The 21,127-nt window shown below is 36.0% G+C and overlaps 2 protein-coding genes across 3 annotated transcripts; both read left to right on the forward strand.

Annotated features, from left to right (window-relative positions):
• The first annotated feature begins 251 nt into the window (after positions 1-251).
• Positions 252-14,546, forward strand: LOC129870404 (sporulation-specific protein 15-like). Of its 2 annotated transcripts, none has more exons than XM_055945183.1 (18): positions 252-617; positions 2,687-2,896; positions 4,204-4,299; positions 4,673-4,725; positions 4,888-4,984; positions 5,064-5,137; positions 6,259-6,370; positions 7,821-7,931; positions 8,798-8,874; positions 10,265-10,331; positions 10,676-10,741; positions 12,151-12,258; positions 12,393-12,523; positions 12,684-12,750; positions 12,836-12,903; positions 12,982-13,078; positions 13,552-13,622; positions 13,716-14,546. In XM_055945183.1, exons 1-18 carry the CDS (start codon positions 483-485, stop codon positions 14,236-14,238), a joined length of 2,163 nt encoding a protein of 720 aa, XP_055801158.1. In that variant the 5' UTR covers positions 252-482; the 3' UTR covers positions 14,239-14,546. The 2 variants fall into 2 exon arrangements, with proteins under 2 accessions (XP_055801158.1, XP_055801159.1); XM_055945184.1 differs by having other exon boundaries at positions 12,985-13,078.
• A 1,982-nt stretch (positions 14,547-16,528) lies between these two features.
• LOC129870107 (probable pectate lyase 4) lies at positions 16,529-21,011 on the forward strand. The gene is made up of 5 exons (XM_055944710.1): positions 16,529-16,837; positions 18,772-19,123; positions 19,203-19,413; positions 19,496-19,564; positions 20,373-21,011. The coding sequence occupies exons 1-5, from the start codon at positions 16,711-16,713 to the stop codon at positions 20,622-20,624; spliced, it is 1,011 nt and encodes a 336-aa protein (XP_055800685.1). The 5' UTR covers positions 16,529-16,710; the 3' UTR covers positions 20,625-21,011.
• The last annotated feature ends 116 nt before the right edge of the window (positions 21,012-21,127 follow it).

Raw genomic sequence — 21,127 nt, forward strand, 5'->3', positions numbered from 1 at the left:
AGGCGTCCACAAGCAGAGGCGGAGCGGAGCCAAGCCAATTTATGTTTATAGGTAGATGTTGTATTCTACTAGTTCTTTCGATTGAAAAATCCCTAAGTGAAAATTTTGGTTCCACCATTATCTGCGAGAAACAATATGAACACGGTTAATATGTTTTAGGTGTGTACTCTCAAAATTAAAGTATTTAGTTAGTAACTCATACCAGATGCCGGAAAAAAAAAACTTAGGTGGTGTGAGTGTAATTTACAAAAGTTTGTATTTTCATTCATGGTGGACCATGAACATGTCAACAACAACAGTGCTCTTCGCACGCAATTCTCACACAAAATCTAGAGCACAAACACTTTCGCACATCTCCATGCACGATCTTCTTCTTTATTCATCACTATAAATAATAATCGCCGAATCGACGCCATTTTTATACCTTCATTCTTCTTCTTCGCTGTTGCGGAAACCCTAATTTGAAATTGGAGAAATACAAAATGTCGTGGTTGAGATCAGCAATGAATAAAGCGGTGGAGGTTGGGAATAACAACCTTACACGCACTGTCAAGAACTACGCTGATTCCGTCGGTCACGCAGTTGCTGAAGGAGCTAAAATCTTACAGGATCGCATTGTAAATCTCCTTACTAATCAATGTTTATTTCAGTTTTTTCTGTTTTTTTGATTGCTAGAATCAAATATAGAAAACATAATGCAGTTTTCCTGGATACGAACTGGTGCTGAGCTAAAATATGTGATAGAATCAAATATAAAAAACATATGGCAGTTTTCCTGGATACGAACTGGTGACCTGAGGTTTAAATTGTGTACTCTTAGCTACTAGACAGTTTCCTTCGGGATGAATAAGCAGTCCTTTTAAGTGATGTCGGTAATTGATAGTTGTCCATGTGTTAAGGGGAGAAAATTTCCTGCATTTTAATATATGCCGAGGGCGTCAAAATCTTACAGGATCGCATTATTAATCTCCTTACTAATCAATTATTTTCGGATTTTTTGAGCTAAAATATGTGCTAGAATCAATATAGCAAACATAGTGCAATTTTCCTTCTTTTGTTTTCCCCACCTGGATATGAACTGGTGCTCTGCGGTTTAAATTCTGTACTCTTAGCTACTAGACTGTTTCCTTGGTGATGAATACACAGTGCATTCTATAGAAAATTTGCTGCATTTTTACAGTTTGCATTTTCTTATAAGGCGGTGTCTGGGCCAGCTTACTCGCACCTCAACTAATTATACGGGATACTTGCCATGTCCCCCCAACAACAAGTGCTATGTAACTCTGTCGAAATCACCTAGTGTTATTATCTTGAGACCTCATATTGCTCAGCCCACTTCATTTGAGCACTAGGCAACACCCTTGGGTGCACACCATTTTTTTCTACTTTTTGAGCTTAAATATGTGCTAGAATCAAGTATAGAAAACATAATGCAGTTTTCCTTCTTTTTTTTGAGTTAATGGTCAAAGCACATCTAAACTATCACTTTTTTGCGAGTTTCATACCTCTAGTATCCATTGTTTCCTTTACCCAGTGTAGGTCAACTCAACATCGTGGTGTGTTTTTAATACATAAGAGTCATAGTTTAGATAGGTAAATAGAATAATGGATAGTTGAGGTATAAAACTCGCGGAAAAGAGATATTTTAGGTTTTTTTGATCATTGACTCCTTTTTTTTCCCACCTAGATTAGTGCTGGTTCACTGTGGTTTAAATTGTGTACTCTTAGCTACTAGACTGTTTCCTTGGTGATGAATACACAGTGCTTTTAAGTGATATTGGTATTTGATAATTGTCCATGTGTTAAGGGGAGAAAATTTGCTGTATTTTAACCATGCCAAGGGCGCCAAATTCTTACAGGATCGCATTGAAATCTCCTTACTAATCAATGCTGTTTTCTGATTTTTGAGCTAAAATATGTGCTAGAATTAAATATAGAAAGTATAGTGCAGGTTGTCCAGGATCAAATTTAGCAAACTCGTTTGAGATTTTCTTTATTTACTAGGTAGTAACATTGAACCTTCATGAACTTCGAGATGAAGTTATGTCCTACATCATTCCTGCTTGTTTAGGGGCTAATATTGTTGGAAAGCTAAGGTTCAAATGTGGTGGATGAATAGAACAGGTCTGAATGATTGGCATTTGATCAAACATGTACAGATACATGATTGAGATAATGAACTGGTTCAGATTCTTATAGAAGCATGGTTTGGCTTGGAAAAATGATTTGATGATTAGGAAGAGGGATTGTAGAGGGCTGGGTGGTATATTTTCTTATAAAATAAATCAGCTTTATGATAAAATGGATTGCAGAAGAACAAGGAAAAAGGAAGACACAGTTGGCACGAGCCTTGTCCTCGGCAGAGTTCAATAGCAGACTACAGAAACTAATAACTAAATGCAAGTATTAATATCACTCAGAGAAAATAAACCAATGCATCTTAATAATTTGTTTGCTTTGCTGATACATCAGTCGTAAAAGAGTTAAAAAAACATGGTTGGAAAAAGTAAGAAATGCTACACTGCTATCACATATAAGCACAGAGCTCAAATAGTGCTCACTTAATAAAATCTTTCCTGAACTGCGGGAACTATCCATTCCATGTCTAGGAACCCTTGTGATTGCACTACATTTTTTTTTTCATGTGAAGTAAAGAAATCATGGATAATTGGTTTGTTCATGACAGGGGAATAGGAACTTCAAAAGCTTTAAGCAGACGGTCCAAAGATTGGAAGAAGCTTCTATTTCCTGCAAGGGACCAGAGAGAGTTCAGTTGATGAAAAGGTGGCTATCTGCACTTAAAGCAATTGATAACATGTCAGAGGTTTCTGTTGAAGATAAAGAGAAGAACAATGAGCAGCAACATCCTTCCGAGGAAATAAGAAAACTACCACTGGTGAGTAGATTATTCTTGAATGCTCTTGCTCTGTTATCTTTCTCCTGTGACCATGAAACAGGATTGAATTTGCTCCTTGTAGACACAATTTCTCTATTTTTGACTTTTAAGTGCATATAAGAAAAAGACAATCATAGTAAACTAGTTTTTTCTTCTTTTAAGATTACTCTATCTTAGACACCATGCAGTTTGGATGCTTTTTTCACCACTCAGATATTCAGATGAGGTGAAAAGATAAATGTTCTAACAGTTTGTATTCATTGATTTTCTTTGCCGTTGTTTCATCTTATTGAATTGTCTTTTAAAGGTTGATCTCAGTGTCTATTGTTCTCCTTCATCATGGTTCTTTTGCTGCTTTTGAAATCTTGCTCCTCCATCCATCTCTATCTGCTTTTTTAAAATCAGTAAAGCAGCCTCTGACTTCACTTTGTCCTGTATCCTGCTGTGATGGCTCTATGTATCCACTGATTCGACAAACTAACCGTGCTGGATCTGTATTGTGGCACATATCCGACTCTTGCTAGTACCTTCCTATTGAATTAACTTGTGCATAGTATCAGATTAATGTTCCTTGATTATGTATGCTTCATGCACCAACTAGATTCCTGTACTTAGCTGTTGCAGCATCAACACACACTATAAGAAATCATCTTGTGAGACATTGGTGAAGCAGTGAATATTTGAGTGTAGCCTCTTCTTTATGTGCAAAGTTTAATTTTAGAAGAAAATGTGGATCAGGGATCAGATTATTATTTTTGAGCTGCTTTTGTTGTGAAAAGCTTTTATGAGTTTTGCTGCTTCTGATCTGGGGATTCTTGCTACTTTTTCGTGAGCAGTGTATGAAAGAATTTGTTTTGGTTTTTGTTAGTGTTATCTACTTGTTGCGAATACAATCATCTCAAATCATTGCTGATTTTTAGATTGGACAAGGAAGAGATAGCAACACTGATATCCACTTCAAACAATAAGATTGGAGAGTTAGAGTCAATGAGGGAGTAAAAGTAGGAATTGGCCACTGTAGGGATCTTGGATGGGGGTTCTTTTGCATGGAATTTACCATATCAGAAAAAAATATTCTGATTATTTAGATTGTTGTCCCCCTCTTATCTCATTTTAGTCACAGGTCATTTTTTTATACTTTTGTTACTTAGACATGGAGCAAACAGAGTCATGGAATTTTGGTGTTCTTATGTCTTTTGCATACCTCTTCTTTGCTTGTTGATGCCTTGACATTCATCCTTCAAAAATTGCATTCGTGATATTTGGTTTCATGCAGATTGACTTAACCCATGTTAATATTTTTATAGGTTCTCTATTACGATTCTGAGATGGGCGGTGAGCCACTGAACTTTCGTGATGTCTTTCTCTACAGTAAAGCTTTGGAGGGCATATTGATATGTATGGTATGCTACATTTCTAAGTCCTACTTGCTTTCGGCAAAGATGTTGCAATTGTTTTTGGTTTCTCCTGTAACTCTTGTTCCTGTTTCACTTTGACGCAATTTCGATCTTCATGATTGCGTTATTCTTTTCAAGAATTATTACAACTATTGTCTCATTTGAGCAAAGACACCAATGGAGAATGTTTTATTTGAATAATATTTATAAAAAAAAATGATATATCTGGCTGACAATACCTCCGGAGAAAAGTTGATGCTTTATGTTTTGTCTTCTAGGTTGTGTAATATCTTTTGGTCTTGGACATTTCACATGTACCTTGCTTGTCGTGTGGATCTCAAATTGCTAATCGTGTATGTTCACTCTTTATGTGATTCAGATTCTTGAAGCGCCAAACGAAGAGGAAGTCTCCCTCCTTCTTGAATTATTTGAGTGAGTTGTTTTACTATCATAGTCCATGAGTATAAGATTTTCATAGCATGCAATGTGATTTTGGTAACATGTAATTAAACTGTTCTTCGAGTACATGGTAAGTGGTATGTGAAACTGGGTACAGTTATTGACTGAAACTTTACTGTGTTTGGTCACATGCAGACTCTGTCTCACTGGGGGAAAAGCGGTTCACAATGCAATAGTCAGCAGCATCCAGGATCTGGCAAAAGCTTTCTCAAACTACCAAGACGAAGTATTGGTAAAGGGACAGCCTTTCCATTTTTTATAAACATATGCATAATTAGCAAGGTCTTGATCTCCATTCATTCCATTGACAGGTAAAACGTGAGGAGCTATTGCAGTTTGCAGAAAGTGCCATCACAGGGTTGAAAATTAATGCGGATCTCGGAAGGTGTTACTTCTTATATCACCTGAAAAATTGATATCTTTTATATGTGAACCCCAGCATTGGAGCCTAACTATTTTGAAGTGGAATTTCCTTCTTGTTTTCAGAGCTTTGGATGACTGCACGTAGTTTCTTTTTTCTTTAGTCGATGAGTAACTGCGTTTTATTATCTTATGATAAGTAAGTGCATCTTATTAGGTCGAGAGACGGGAAAGCTCCTGCTAGCTTAATTTATTTCGGATGGAAAAGAAACAGCAATACATTTAAATATGACGTTGTCAATGTTTCAAAGAAATGTTTTTTTTAAAACATGACGCTATCTTATTTCCTTTTGATTCGTTCTATGTAAGTGAAATGATAGTTGTAGAGCCTTCCAAGAGTGAAAAAAGGGATTCATTCAATATCAAAAGAAGTCGAGAGATGGGAAAGCTCCTACTAACTTAATTTATTTAGGATGGAAAAGAAACAACAATACATTTAAACACGACGTTGTCAACATTTCAGAGAAATGTTTTTTTTAAACATGTCGCTGTCTTATTGCCTTTTGATTCGTTCTATGTAAGTGAAATGATAGTTTAAGAGTCTTCCAAGAGTGAAAAAAGGGGTTCATACAATATCAAAAGGAATTTCCCTTTTATGTTAAGTTTTGGAGTAACAGGGAATGCCAGTTTTTTTTTTAAAATTAATATATGGTAGGTATAGCAGAGGTAGCCAGTCCTTGAAACATGACCAGGGAATGATTTGAGACTTTTGTGATCTTTAATTTGTTTATGATCCAATTCTGTTATAGACATGCCATATAGATAAAAGACAGCTCATTTCAAGGACCTTCTTATCAAGCAAAGAATTATTTGACCATTTTAAAACAACTATTAATGATGGTAAAATACAGGTTACATGTTTGATATTCTGCCATTCTAAAAAAATATTCTATTGTTACGTCGGGGGGAGGGGAGGAGGAAAGGAGAAGAGGATGCCACTTGTGATTTTCGAACCTTCCAATTACTTTTGAGGTTGAGGGAGCTCGCAAGTGAGCTACCACACAATCCTTTGATATTCTGCCATCCTTATCTGCTTCCGGCCTGTGGTTTTTGGTTTTGGTTGTAATAGATTCTTTCCACCTGCAGAATTGATGCCGAAGTCTCCACATTGAATAAACAACTTGATGAAATAAAAGCGCTAAAGGATGCAAGTGGGGATCATGAAACAATTTCCAAAGAGACCGCAGCTTCAATAGAGGTGAACCTGATTGGTGTTCTTTTTTTTCCCTTTTTATTGCTCCATCCACCCTATTTTATTAGGCACAATCAATCTGGCATGGGACTAAGAAGTTAATTCGAACACTTGTTATATAAGCAGTAGAACGAGAAACTATTTTAGTGGTTAAAGTTGGAGTAATCAATGAATAACACATCATGATTTAACCCTAAATTGTTAAATGAGTTTGGATGTAAAATTTTATAAAATGTTGTTACACGGAAACGCAACCTCCACCCTAAGGAGGTGTGTTTTTCTCTTGGCTAGCTGCTAGAGGGGTGATTTTGACTGCGGAAAATCTTAGAAAATGGAAGGCTGTCTGGGTCAGTTGGTGTTATAGGTGCAAGGAGGTGGGCGAGAACATGAATCATCTTCTTCTACATTGCGATTTTATCATGAGATTATGGTGGGGGGATATGTTTCGGTGGTTTAGAACTTCTTGGGCGATGCCACAAACTGTGAAAGATTTGATGTCTTCTTGGTTCCTCTTGCGATGATGTGGGTTGTTTGGAAAGAGAGATATAGTTGAGCTTTTGAGTGGGTAGAGTCGAGTTTTATTTAGTTGAGGAGTAGTCTCCGCTCACTTATTTTCTTTCGGTGCACCCATAAAGTTCCTTGTGGTTGGAGTTTGTAGAGAACCATATCTTTTTGTAGATCGTTTACTTTTTGGTATACCCTTTGTATACGGCCAGATTTTTGGCCATTATGAATGAATAAAGTTACCACTTACCTGATTAAAAAAATAAAATAAAATGTTGTTGATTGGATGAAAAAACATTTTGAGATGTCCCGGAATGGATCTGGGAAGGTGGTGTTTTACATATGTTAGTATTTGATAAACATAATTGGTTCATTTATAAAATGCAAATGTTCTCCATGGCAGAGGAAAACGTGGAGCATTCAGGCATTTCTCTCTATTTATTTCCAATTCATAAATCTGATCAGTCGTTCAGAATTTCCAAATATAGTCTTATCCTGTGTTCTAAGATGGTAACATATGTTTCACTTCAGAGAAAAAGAATACTTCACTCGACAGGCTTGACGAGTTATTATCTTTCTGTAGGCCTTACCTAGAAGGAGTAGTTTACATGTTTTTAATTTTCATTGTATTGTTTGGTCATGGCAAGTGATACATGAGGTTACTGCATGAGATTCATTTTCCATTGCATCAGAAATGGACTTCTATACTTAATTAATTGATAAATAAGTGTGTTAAACTTACCAAAAACATGCAATTCTCAAAACCTTGTTATTTTATATATTAGCTTATTGAAGATGGATGTTGCATTAGGGGTTTTCATTGATCTAAAGCATAATAAGAGACCAAAATGAATGAAATTTTCCTAGCACTGCATATGTTAGGCCAGCCTACTTGTCTTTTGTAATTAGAAGTTTATGACATGGTTGAATGACCATTGTATTTTTCCAATAGGCTCTGAAAGCGGCACTTGCACATATTCGGGTCTGCTCCAGATTAGAAGGGCTTCTACTGAAGAAAAAATCTCTTAAATATGGGGACTCTCCAGAAGTCCATTCTCAAAAGGTATATTATCCCTTTAATCTGATCATGGTTGTTATTTGAAACAAAAGGCCTGGTCTCCCTTCTTGGAGTGTCTCATGCTTCTCTTCTGTTTCATACGTTGTCTGTCAAAAACTCAATATATCATATATGTGATGTACATTAGTGTTTGTAAGCCTTTGGAACGTTTGCCCCAAGAGTGATATTATCTGCCCGCATATACTTTTACACCTGGGGTTGTCCGTTCCGTATGTTGTGAAATATTTCTTCTTAAATTTTCTTTTGAGTATTTGATCAATAGTTTTTTTTCCTTCTAATTTAGTATTCATTGACTTCGATATTGTTATGGGCCTAGATATCTTAAGCTCAAACTCATGATTGACTTTTTTGTCTAGCATGCCATTGTTGGCGGAGTACCATATTTAAAAAAAATTCACTCATGAGTGATCCTGGTTTCATTGAAATCTTTCCTTTTCTTTTTCTTTTGGGGATTCGGGTTCTTCATTTTTTTGATGAAGAGCTTAGTGTTCTACAGTTCTACTTCTACAACTACATTTTGTGAAATAGCTGCTTTGGTTCTTCCCTTGCTATATGTTGGGATATGGTATGGTGGATATTAAGGTAGCTCTTTTCAGTTGTCAAATCAAGCTTTCACTTTGTTTTCCTGTCTTTTGCTTTCTGTGCCAGTATGCTTGAAAGTATAAGGTCAGCATGTCCTAGTTCCTTCAATTCTCTGAAGGCATCATGCTTCTGATAATTTCTCTTTGACTAAAGTTTATTAACTCAAAGACCAGTGAGATTGATGAGGCTAGCAAATAGCCATTCCTGTACACAAATACTAGGTGCTTTGCATCTTCCACAAGATTCAAGCAATATTCAACTATTTGCAGGTTGATAAGTTGAAACTCCTATCTGAATCTCTTGCTAACTCCACCACCAAAGCTGAAAGGGAGATCTCAGATGACAGGTTAAAACTGCACATTTCAATTTCTGTCTGTGTTTTGTTTAAAGTTGACAAAGCTGCAAATTATTTGATTAGTCACCAACAAGGCCAAGACCTTGGCCTCATATAAGTTTCTTTTTTAATTTTTCATCTTTTATTTATTTATGTATTTCTTATGACGGTGGTGTCCTGGCCAGCTTGCATGCACCCCTGACTGCTCCACTGGGTACCTGCTGACTGCTACTTCCCATCAACATAGGTACCAAATAACTCTATCTACCAAGGCTAAGGCAGATGGGAAGAAATCGCTGAGTATTTTTTGCCTCCACTAGGATTTGAACCGACACCTCATGGTTCTCTTCCCATTTCATTGATCATTTGGCCACACCCTTGGCGCAAACATTTTTTCATCTTTTATTTGTATTGCATTATGGTATAATGGCAGGGGTATCTCTCCCTCAAGTGCATAGGAGGTGAATGCAAAAGAGCTTGATGCTTGAGTAAACTTTAGATCCTTTCTAACCCAAAAAAGAGCATTTGTATCACCATCTCTGATATATTTGTAGATAAAGCGGAATGGCCTCATTTATGTGAAATTACTTGGGTTTTCTACTTGGGGGATTGATACCAAGTTAGCATGGTTCTGTATAAGTTGTTTTGATAATTTGGAACTAACACATTTGGTAAGCATGACTAATAACATCATTTATCCTGGGGAAATATCTGCATCTTGGTTAAAAACACTTGTTTTATTTTTCTGAGGTTGGAACTGAATTTAGAGTTTGATTATCCACTTATGTGAGTAGTTCTGTATGTGTTCATGAATTGGAAACTCACCTTAGAAAGGCTTGAAAGAAGAGTTTTTGCTTTTTGAGAAGTTTTCATCTAATATCTTGTTAGATTATTCTTTTAAATAATATCTTACTAGATTACAACGCCTCTTTCCCAAAAATGTTATGTTTGGCTCAGAGAAGCTGGACCTATCCTTGCCGAGAAGAGAACCGAAATTACTGGGCTTGTGAAACTGGACCTACCAATGTGTAGCATGGATTCGAAGTGATTAATAGAACAGACTGGTCAGGCTACCTGTACTTGACCTGATGAATCTAATTTGTTGTTCCTTGTGCAAAGGATGTTGGACAGTTGAAATTGTTTCTCTCTAATATTAGGTTCTGATTTTCTGTGGCAAAGCAAAGTATCTCAATTGAGTAGGTTTTATTTAATCATGTGTTTAGTTGTAGAGATTATCAGCATGAAATGTCTGATGATTTCATATACAGTAATATCGTAACACCTTATTCCTTCTATACAATGATGACTTGTATCAAGTGTTTTAAGCTGCTTCTTATTGGAAAAATTGCTAATGTGAATCGACATATCTAATCTTTCTATTGCCATTTTTTACTGTGGGCAGAATTCAGAAAGAGGAGGCACTAAAATTTCGTGTTGCCAAGACCAGTGAAGTTGGTGAAATAGAGAAGGTGATGTGCTTATAGGACATTACATTGTTGTTGGAAATTGGACTGCTTCATATGTTCCAAATGTAGTTACATAAAAGACGTGGGTTTCCATGCATTTCTTGAAATTTCCTGATGTGGCTGCTTTTGATGTGTCGTTATAACTTTTAGTTTAAAAAAAATCCAAGAAGAGAATAAGAAGATGAAATACCCTTTATACATACTTATGCTTCGTTCCTCCTTAACATTATTTTTTGTAAAATTTTCTTGTATTTGCCACATTAACCTCGACAAGTTAGTGAAAACAGTTTGATCTTCTGCCTGGACTAAAAAGTTAGAGGTTATGGTTCCTTTGCTTGTGTTATCAGGAATTAGCAGCTGAGATTTCAGCTCTGGAGAAACAAAGGAATGAGATTGAAGCTCAATTGAAGCAGGTAATCCGTTGATGGAAGTCATCACCCGTACCTTGTTTTAAAGTATTTTAATCATTTACCTATAAAAATAGAACAAATCCTTCATACAGTTTACAAAACACACAAGTTGGACGTTTAAGATGTGTTATCGGAACATATGTGCTACCTTTAAAATCTCTTTTTGTCATATGAAATTCAAGTTGTAGGTAGCTCAGCTGGACTGAAAATCCTTGTGTGGTTCGAAAGATAGAGAGTCGAGGTCTATTGGAAACAACCTCTCTACCCTCACAAGGTAGGGGTAAGGCTGCGCACACACCACCCTACCCAAACCCCACTTGTTGAATTTCATTGGGTAGGTTGTTGTTGAACTTCAAGTTGTATGAAGTTTCATACTTGTATTTTAAAGGAGAATGCTAGACACTATAATTAAGTTAGATTAATGAAGGCCATAGACAGACCTACTGGTTTAATATGTTAGGTGAAGACAAGGTGTGCTCATCTATAGTTTGCAGATAATATGATACCTTTGCCTCTCCTTAAGTCTGCAATAGTTTTTTCATGCTATGACATTGACCTAATCAAAGAATAAAAAATTCATACAAGTATGATTGCATCAATTGTCTTAATGATATGGGGCGGCATGACGGAGAGACAAGGTCTCGACAAGAAAAATTATCATCTCTATAGGAAAGCTTCTAACCTTTTGGAATTCAGAAAATGTTAACTATTTAAGGTTCCTTCCTTTTTTAGCTTTACTGTATCCATTATGGTACATAGAGAATCTTCAATGGCAAACTGATTTTGATTCAAACCCTTTATTTTATTAAGCAATTTTATAATAAGATATTATTTCAGGGTGAAGCATTAACTATGTTTTTATTATAATCTGCTTTATCAATCATCCCTCTCTATCTCTCTTTGTAACAAAGAATATAATGATGACATTTTCACATTTCTGCTCCTATCTTCCAAGTGTTTCCAACATAATAGGGCATAGGTTTTGGTTAATTTAAGAAGAGTAATATACCTTCCACAAAAACAATTAGGTTTCTTATATAGGCAAACAGTAGACTCTGAAAATGGTGGTGGTAAAAACTCACTGTATGTGTAGGTTCTGGTGGAACAAAACCTAAATGTCAATGTAATTGTGATGTGGATAAGTGAAATACATGGTTTTTGAGGTTAAAACATAATGCATTCTTAAATCAACTTAACTACCTAAGAACTTACATGATTATTGACTTGCACCACCTGTCTCCTCACAATTTTTCCATTATCTCTCAGTGATACCTGTCAAGTTGAGATAGTAAAGAAGGTATTCATGATAAGTTTTCACTAGCTGAAAAGAGTTTGAAATAGCTTTAGTTTTCTCCATTTAAAATTGTCCTAATTTTTCATGTCATTGTCGTGACTAAACTGGGTTCTTTTAGGTCAATATCTCCTTGGCAGCAGCTAGTGCACGCCTTCATAATGCCCGAGAAGAGAGGGACCAATTCTATGAAGCTAATGATCAGATTGTTGCTCATTTAAAAACTAGAGTATGTCTTTTATTTGCTTTTGACAATCAATTCTTCTTTTGCTTAGCTTCTACCTCCAGTTCCGAAGTTGTATCCGATATGGACCTTTATTCTTCTCCTTTACATTTGGTCATGAGTTCTCTTCATTGTCGTAGGAAGGCGAGCTATCTAAGTCCATTGGCTCATGTAGAGTGGAAGAACATGTTCTTAGTTCATGGATCCAATTTTTGGAAGACGCTTGGGTTCTTCAGTCCTCCTATACAGAGACCAAAGACAAGGAGGCCAAGTATGTTACAGGATTTACCACATGATCATTCTTCCAAACTTCAGAAAGAACCTTTTACTTCACCTAATATTATAGTTTGTTTTACCTTATTCTAAATGGATATACTTGGAACTTGCTATTTTTTCTTTTTGGTAATTATTGCTGTCTTGTGTTCTTCTAGAGTTGAATTGGAAAGGCATGAAGATTATTTTGTGAACTTGGTCTTGCAACTTCTCTCTGCTTACGAGGTAGTTTGAAAAATGATTATACCGTTCTTTTAAAAAAAAAAGTAATTTAAGCAACTTTTTGATCTAATATGTGTTGCTTGCACAGAAAGAGTTGAGGCCTTCTATTGATCGTATTAGAAAATATGTGGAAAACTTGAAGAGTTTAGGTGAAGGGTAAGTTCTTTCTTTGCATTCATAAGCCTGCACATTTTTCTGCTCATGTTCTTAATTGCTTATTTTGTTTTCACACAGCAGCTCAGCAAAAGAAGCTGGTCCGGCTTCTGGTGAATCAAAAGTATTGAGCCCTAGGAAAAGTCTGGAGTTGGAGTACCTGGACTATGAAGCCAAGGTAAAAATTGACCGCTCGAGACCAATCTGATGAACTTCATGAAATTGGTATTCCTTTTGAGTCACAAGCTTCGATGTGCCTCCACTCTTTCTGTCCAAGACCTAAATCTAGTGGAAGTCTTGCTTCTTGGTTTGTCATTAGTGTCGAAAATTATATCAAGTGCCTTAATTGCCTAGTTAGGAGCAGCTACAATTTATATTCTAATTGAAATTTATGTTTGTTGCACCACCTTATCTCTGAGGCTTGAAGCTGGTGATCTTCACCTTCCCCTGGTTTTATGAGTTGAAAATCTTCTTTATCCTTCCAAATAGCACTTCATCCTTGATGTTTCTATGTTTCAATATCGAAGTGTTTAATGTTGAAAAAGCCAGTGCAGAGGCCATTTGTTTGGTTTGCTCTCCCCTTGTACTTTCTTCCATCTGCCTTGCAATATCAAGCCAGATTCCTAAGACATATGTCTCATCGTAGTGCAGATTATAACCACCTTTAGTGTAGTCGACAACATGATGGAGCAGTTCTATGCTCAACACGGGAAAGTATCCAGGTTTGCTTGATGCTTGATGCTTTTACTGTTTCCGGTAGCTTTTTTTGGATATCAAGCTCCATCAAGTGATCTACTTGTTTTCTTTTCATTCAGGAAAGATGATCCAAAGATTAAAGAGCTGTTTGAGAACATTGAAAAGTTACGAGAAGAATTTGAATCTATTGAAAGACCAGAACTGGAAATGGAGATCCCGGATGTCCCCACCCAAGAGGGAGATGCTTCATCTCATAAAATTCCTGATGAAAATATATCAGATCCTGCAAAGAAGGCAACAGAAGCCCCTGCAACTGGGATGGAAGAGGAAAACAAACCACCTTCTACCAAAGCAGAGAAGGTGTCTGATGCCGCATCCAATAAGATGCTAGACGAAAATGTATCAAATCCTGCGAGAAAGGCAGCAGAAGCCCCTTTAGCTGGCATAAAGGAGGAAAAGAAACCATCAGCTACCAAAGCCGAGCAAATGTATGAAGCAGAGTTGGCAAAATTGGAATCTGAGTCTGGAAACATAAACCAGGATTTCTCTGCAGAAGAGATTGGTGGCTGGGAATTTGATGAACTGGACAATGAGTTAAATTCTGGGACTCTGGCAATCCCCGGAAAAGATAGAAACACCTAACGACAAAAACTTCAAAATCTTCTATGTCTAATAATGTCCGGATGTAGTTTCATGTATTTATTCTTTGTAAATTCGCGAACTTGTGGAACTGCATTTCATATTAGAATCATGTAGATACTTTGATTGGATATGATAATATTCAAATGTAGTTGACTAGATCAGGGAAGCTTCAAATTATTCACTCACAGGTTCTGATTTTATTTGCGTTATTCTTAGATTTTCCCAGTGGAAGTTGGCTGACAGTACTGCTACTACTTACATTATCCGTCTCTCTTTTAATATCTTTATCTAAAGATTATTAGCCTGTTTGTGCATTTTCCCTTTATTTCTTTTTTTAATCTGGTCTGATATTTTATGCCGTTTAGTATGTATGCATATTTTGTTGCATAATATGTACAGAAGATGTTGAGTAGGAATCTGTGTCAAAGCTCTATCGGAAACAACCTCTCTACACCACAAAGGTAAGGGTAAGGTACATTTCACCCTCTTCAAACCCCACTTGAGACACTATACTTAATATGTTGTTGAGTAGGGATGAGTCATTTTGGTGAGGAGACAATGCAGCTTGTAGAAGTGGTAACAAGGAGTTTTCGCCACGAAATAGTCGGCGCGAATTCGAATTAGCTTGAATTTCAATGTGGATGCCGGCCATTGGGGGAAAAAAAAACTAAAAGGAGTTTTCCAGAAGAAAACACCATAAATGAAACAAAACAGCTACTAGAATCCATTAGAAGTAGGATAGCCAAGTAGTTTTTTTTTCCGCTTTTCATCCCGTATTCGATATCTATATTGGCACTGCTTTTAGCATGATTTTTTTTCATATCCAGGGTTTAAACTTGAAAGCTCTAATTAACAGTGGAGGGATCTCAACCATCCCAACGCAACCTATATTGATAGCCAAGTAGTTTTTTCTTTTTTAATAATTGATGGCTCCAAGTTAGATTAAATCATTTTGCACGTTCTAAATTAATGTATAATTTAATGAACCACGTGAATGAAGGGTGCTCAAACAAATATTCTTTTCCCGGAAAAAGATCAAAATGCATATTTTTTGGTATACATATATAGGGTGTGTTTGGTACGAAAAAATATTTTATAAAATATTTTTTTTGAAAAATAAGTGATGGACTAAAGAACAGAGTATGGATCTGAGCAAAAAGAAGGGATAGGGGTGGAATCGTGTGATGGGGTGGTAAGTCAAGGGGTTAGGGTCAGGGCACAGTGGTTTATGATGTCTAAGTGGATTAGATGGCGATGGTGAGGTTAAAAGAAAGTTTTGAAAAATATTTTTTTTATTTTATGTATGAAATTTATTTTTTTAAAATTGAAAAAAAGAAAATTCAAAATATTTAAGCTAATCAAACATAATGGTTTTATCGATGTGAGAAACAGTTCACTCATTTTTGAGCGAAGTATCCGTTTTGATCTATATTTTTAGACAGGATCTCTTTTGATATATTGTGTTCAAAAAGTGTCCATTTTGAAGCCGAACTCCTTTCTAGTGGCGGAGTATGATTCTAGTCTGAAGCACCTACATGCTCTTTTACACGAATTATTAATATTATGCTAGTATTATCTTATTCATCAATTTTGTCACCATTAATATTTCTCTTACTTTGATTATCTTTACTTTTTTTGTTATCACTAATTTCTCATCTTCAATATTCTCATCATTTTTAAATTACTATTTTTTCATCTTTTATCATGTCTGTTTGAAAATTATTTTCAAATCTATTGGAAAATAACTTTTTTATCCTTACGTGCGAATAAGTTCGGGATATATCCACTCTCACACATTTCATTTATGAATATATTGAATATGTTATTGTTATATTTTTCGATGCAAAATTAGAAAAAAGTTTATTACTTAAATATACGCTAGTTTGTAATATTACGAATCTTATCAGATTTTGATGCATTTTGATACGTCTAGTTACATGTATCTCAAAATACATGAGTCAAAATTAGGTGTAATTTATTTTAGATACTGTATCTAAGTGATTTCGAATGTATTTGGGATACATAGACAAATCTCACTCGCCTCCCTCCCATCTTGCTCACGTATCTGGTATGTCAAATACATGTAAATCGCACTAGATATATTCAGATACATGTATCTAATGTGTATTTGTGATTCGCACGTATCTGAGATATATAAATCAATCTCGCTTGACTTCTCCTATTTTTGCTTGTAGTAAAAAATATAAATGTGGATATATTGATTTGAAATTCGGTAAGAAGTTAATAATTAACGATATAAAATATAAATATTTCAAAGTATATAGATAATTAGTAAACATGATAGGGTTATTTGCGTATGTACATTTTAAGATCTCCAATATAATCTCTTTGATGCGAGTCCAATCCAAATATAGTTGAATTGATTCTTCCGGTACAACTTCACCGGCCGGCGGCTAAAGTTTACCGGTTCAACCCCCAAAACCCTAGAGCTCAGTAACTTGCTGCTTAATCATGGCGGCGTTGCCATATGCTGATGTCGATTCGAGCTTAAAAGCTCTAGCCGGTCGAGCCGAAGGGTTTGGCAGGTTTTCAATCGGCGGTCTAAATGGTCCGGTATATTCCGTCACAACATTGGCCGGTTTGTTCCTCCTCTACCTCCTCCTTCCGTTGTTGCATTTCTCTTATTGAATTGAATGTGTATTATATACTATTGAATTTTTGGGGTTGGGTGAGGATAGAGTGTATGTAGATGGCTTATTTGTACTTTTGCGGGATAGAAAAATTGTTTCCTATAGACTCTCGATTAAAAAGAGGTAGTAAAGTAAGAGAGAAAAAGAGATAACAAAATAATGATGCACAATGCAAGTGTAGCAACATATATTTATACACATTGGAGTGAAAAACAACATGATACCTAAATCATTCTACTAGAAATACGACAAAGTTTGACTACCTGCTATCCTTCTATTGTAGTCCTCGAATAAGGTCATGTACTTAGTTTGTTGAAGTTGTGTTATATCATGTCTAAGCACCTCCCTCTAGTATTACTTCAGCGTACCTCTACCCTTCCTAATTTCTGCTATAGCCAACCTCTCACAAGTGCATCCTCGTACCTCTTCCTCTCATGTCACCATCTCAACTTTGCTTCCCCTATTTCATCCGCCACGGAGGTCATTCCCACCTTATCCCATATAACTTCGCTCTTAATTGTATCTCTCCTAATATGCCTACACATCCATCTGAAAATATGATTTTTGGAAGAAAAAAAAACTAAAAACTTAAAAAGGTGTATTTGGAAATTAAAGGCTAAAGCTGCGTTTGAACATGCATTTAAGTTGAACAAAAGTTGAAATCTTGTGAATGGAAAAGATTGTTCACTTGAAAAACTGGTCATAACCACTTATTCTGGTCATAACCACTTATTCAAACTTGAAACTCATCTTCAAATCTTTTTCCAAAAGATCAGTGAAATGTATAACCAAACTTATTTTTAAAAGAAGGAAAAAAATTCCATGGACAAACGGCTCCTAATGTGTGTGTGTATATATATGGTGATGCAGCCTCAGGGGTTCTGGTATTCAATGTTCTTGAAATCGAAACTGCTTATCTGAACTAGAGATATGATTAGCACCAAAAGAAGCATATATGTGTGTGTGTGTATATATATATGTAACTCTACTTCTCATTTGTATTGTTATAGTTATAGTTAAGGTGGTGTAGTGTATTAAGATTTAATGAGTTCTAATTCTTTTTTATATGGGTTGTCTAAACAAGTTGATAATGTGCTCCGAAAGAGTTCATGTTCAAGAAAAGGTTAAAGAAGTTTGATCAAAATCGCTCACTTAAGATATTTTTCCGCATTCATTTGGATAGTAACTATCATTCCTCAAATTGCTCATCGTTCGTTCAGTTGAGGGTCTATCAGAAACAGTTCTTCAAGGTAGGGATAAAGTATGTGTGTACTCTAACCTTCTCAGACCCCACTTATGGGATGACACTGGATTAGTTGCTGTTTGTTGTATATTAACTTGGCTAGAATGTAGAAAATGTCATGTGAATAATTGCTAATTCTTTCTCATCGATTAAAGTTAATGGTGAGAACGGATTGGTTTGGGTAATTCTATCCTCTGGATTCCTCTCGAACTGAAAGTAGTTGGGCAGTCCAGCGAAAAAACAAAAAACAAAGGCCTTATACAGTATCCATGTTGGTTGCAATAGGGATGGTTCATTTCCATATGTCTTTGCCTAACAAAGAAGTACCAATCGTATTTTACATTCTACCTTTTTTTCTGTTCACTTCTTGTTTCTCCGAAGAAAGAAAAGATGACTACAATTTAGAGGACGTAGAACTTATATCTTAATAAATAAGAAGAAAGAACTAGAATTTGAAGCTCGTTGGTGCTTATTTTGCATAAACATGGCCTGTCGTTAAGAACTTAACTTAAACATCCAAAAGACTGAGACATGTTAGTTTGCAGTTAAAATGTCATATGTTACTGATCTTAGTGTAGTATGTAGATTCCGAAAGTTTTCCAGCGTGTTGCTAAACACCATACACTTTCTTGTTTGTAGATGATGGTCCAGGATCACTCCGTGATGGATGCCGTAATAAACAACCACTATGGATCGTTTTTGAAGTTTCAGGCACCATTCATCTCACGTCTTACCTACGTGTGTCATCTCATAAAACTATTGATGGTCGTGGCCAAAGGATAAAACTCACTGGCAAAGGCTTACAACTGAAGGATTGTGAGCACATAATCGTATGCAATTTGGAGTTTGAAGGTGGCAGAGGTCATGACGTTGATGGCATTCAAATAAAACCAAATTCTAGGCACATTTGGATAGATCGCTGTTCTCTTCGTGATTATGATGATGGGCTAATCGATATAACCAGACAAAGCACAGATATAACTATTTCTAGGTACTGGATAGTTGTTTCTCAGATTCTGTATATCGAGATACTTCGTTAGCGGATTAATGATTCTAATGAATTTCTGCAGATGTTATTTTGCTCAGCATGATAAGACAATGCTTATTGGAGCAGACCCGTCTCATGTTGGCGATAGATGTATCAGAGTGACAATCCACCATTGCTTTTTCGATGGGACGAGGCAGCGGCAACCTCGTGTTAGATTTGGAAAAGTTCATCTGTACAACAATTACACTAGAAATTGGGGTATATATGCTATTTGTGCCAGCGTAGAATCACAGGTAAATTTTTTTTTCCTCGATGCAGTTTGATGCATGTTGATAATTTATAACCAAGTATATTGTTTGTAACTGTTGATTCCAGATATGTTCTCAATGCAACATATATGAAGCTACACAGAAGAAAAAAGCTTTCGAATACTACACAGAGAAGGTAATGCGACGCCTTTTAAATTTGCACAACATCACTATATTTGTTTTTTTAATGTGAATGCTTTATCTTTTCTTAGTGATTTTGCAACACAAGTTGATACAAGGTTCACTTATAGTGATATATTGAAAGTGGATTTTTTTTTACTGTTTTCCTTTCTTATAGTTTTCTAGTTGTTCGATAAATTTAATCTTCCCATGAGAGTACTTGAGGAACTTAAAACACTATTGTTAGAAGCTATAGCATGCTCAAGATTTGATACTTGAACATAGTGTCTGGGAAATCTTTACGTCCAAATCAAATAAGGCAAGTACACTCAATTTTCCAATTCTAGATCTTGGGAGGAGTTAATCGACTTCTAGGTAGAGAAGGATGATATTTTATTAAGTAAAATAACACCCTAGGTCATGAAAGGATCATCATATAACCCTGGAAGATAGTTTGTTACGAGCTGTACTAACAAAATAAACTCGTCTTAAAATACCTATAAGTAGCAGGGGTCAGGTTATTGATGTGAGGTGGATCCAAAGAAGGGTACTGGTTCTAGTTATAATCCCAAAACATCATGTATATATTTCCACTGAAATGTGCTTGAGATGTTGGAGTGTTGGGGTTTTTATTGTGTCTCTTGCCAACTTATTTGCATCTCTATCTTCACAAGGTAGGGGTAAGGCTAAGGCTGCATACACACCACCCACCCCTAACTTTACTTTGTGGGATTACCTTGGGTATGTTGTTGTATTGTTATTACGAAAGGTCTTTATGTATATCTTTTCCTTCACATCTTTTGAATCTTTCTTGGTTATTTTAGGCAGCAGATAAGGAGGAAGCAAGAACTGGTTTAATCAAATCAGAAGGGGACATGTTTCTGAATGGAGCTCAGGGGAGTTTGTTAACTGGTGTTGGTGGAGAGTGTGTGTTTCATCCAAGTGAATTTTACCCTGTCTGGACACTGGAACCAGCCTCAGACTCCCTCAAAGCTATTCTCCACATTTGCACAGGTTGGCAATCTATTCCCCGGCCACCGGAAGAGTGTGCAGGTCATATGAAACCTGCACACTAGTTTCTTCCGGAGGTGGATGTAGTGGTGTTGTTACGGGTTCATCTGAACCTGGTAACCTCGGCTCAAACCTTGTATGTGTTGAACAGTTCGCCAAATAAGTACAAATAATATATCTTGAACCCAATAAATCAAATGGGTTTGGATAGGATCCTGACCTCGATTCCATAATGTTCAAATTTTGGATCTACCTCAGGTTTCTTCTACTGGCGGAGCTGAGGCTGAGGGTAGATAAGAGGAAGGAAGATTTGCATTTATTTAGTAAATTGTCATGTTTTTTAAGGATCTTCAATCCAACCTTTCTCTGTACGTAATGTAATGTGTGTTTTCATCTGGTGAAATTTATATCCTATGTAAGAATCTTGAACCATGGATTAATACAGAATATCAGAACTTTACTTGAATCAAATTTGCAGGTGCTTTTATATTAAGAGTGCAATTTGTATTGGATAACCCCAAAAATTTTAGGATTGATATGCAACAATTCCAGCGGAAAAACACGTTTT

Source organism: Solanum dulcamara, chromosome 10 (genome assembly GCF_947179165.1).
Source record: "Solanum dulcamara chromosome 10, daSolDulc1.2, whole genome shotgun sequence".
NCBI classification, from domain to species: Eukaryota; Viridiplantae; Streptophyta; class Magnoliopsida; order Solanales; family Solanaceae; genus Solanum; species Solanum dulcamara.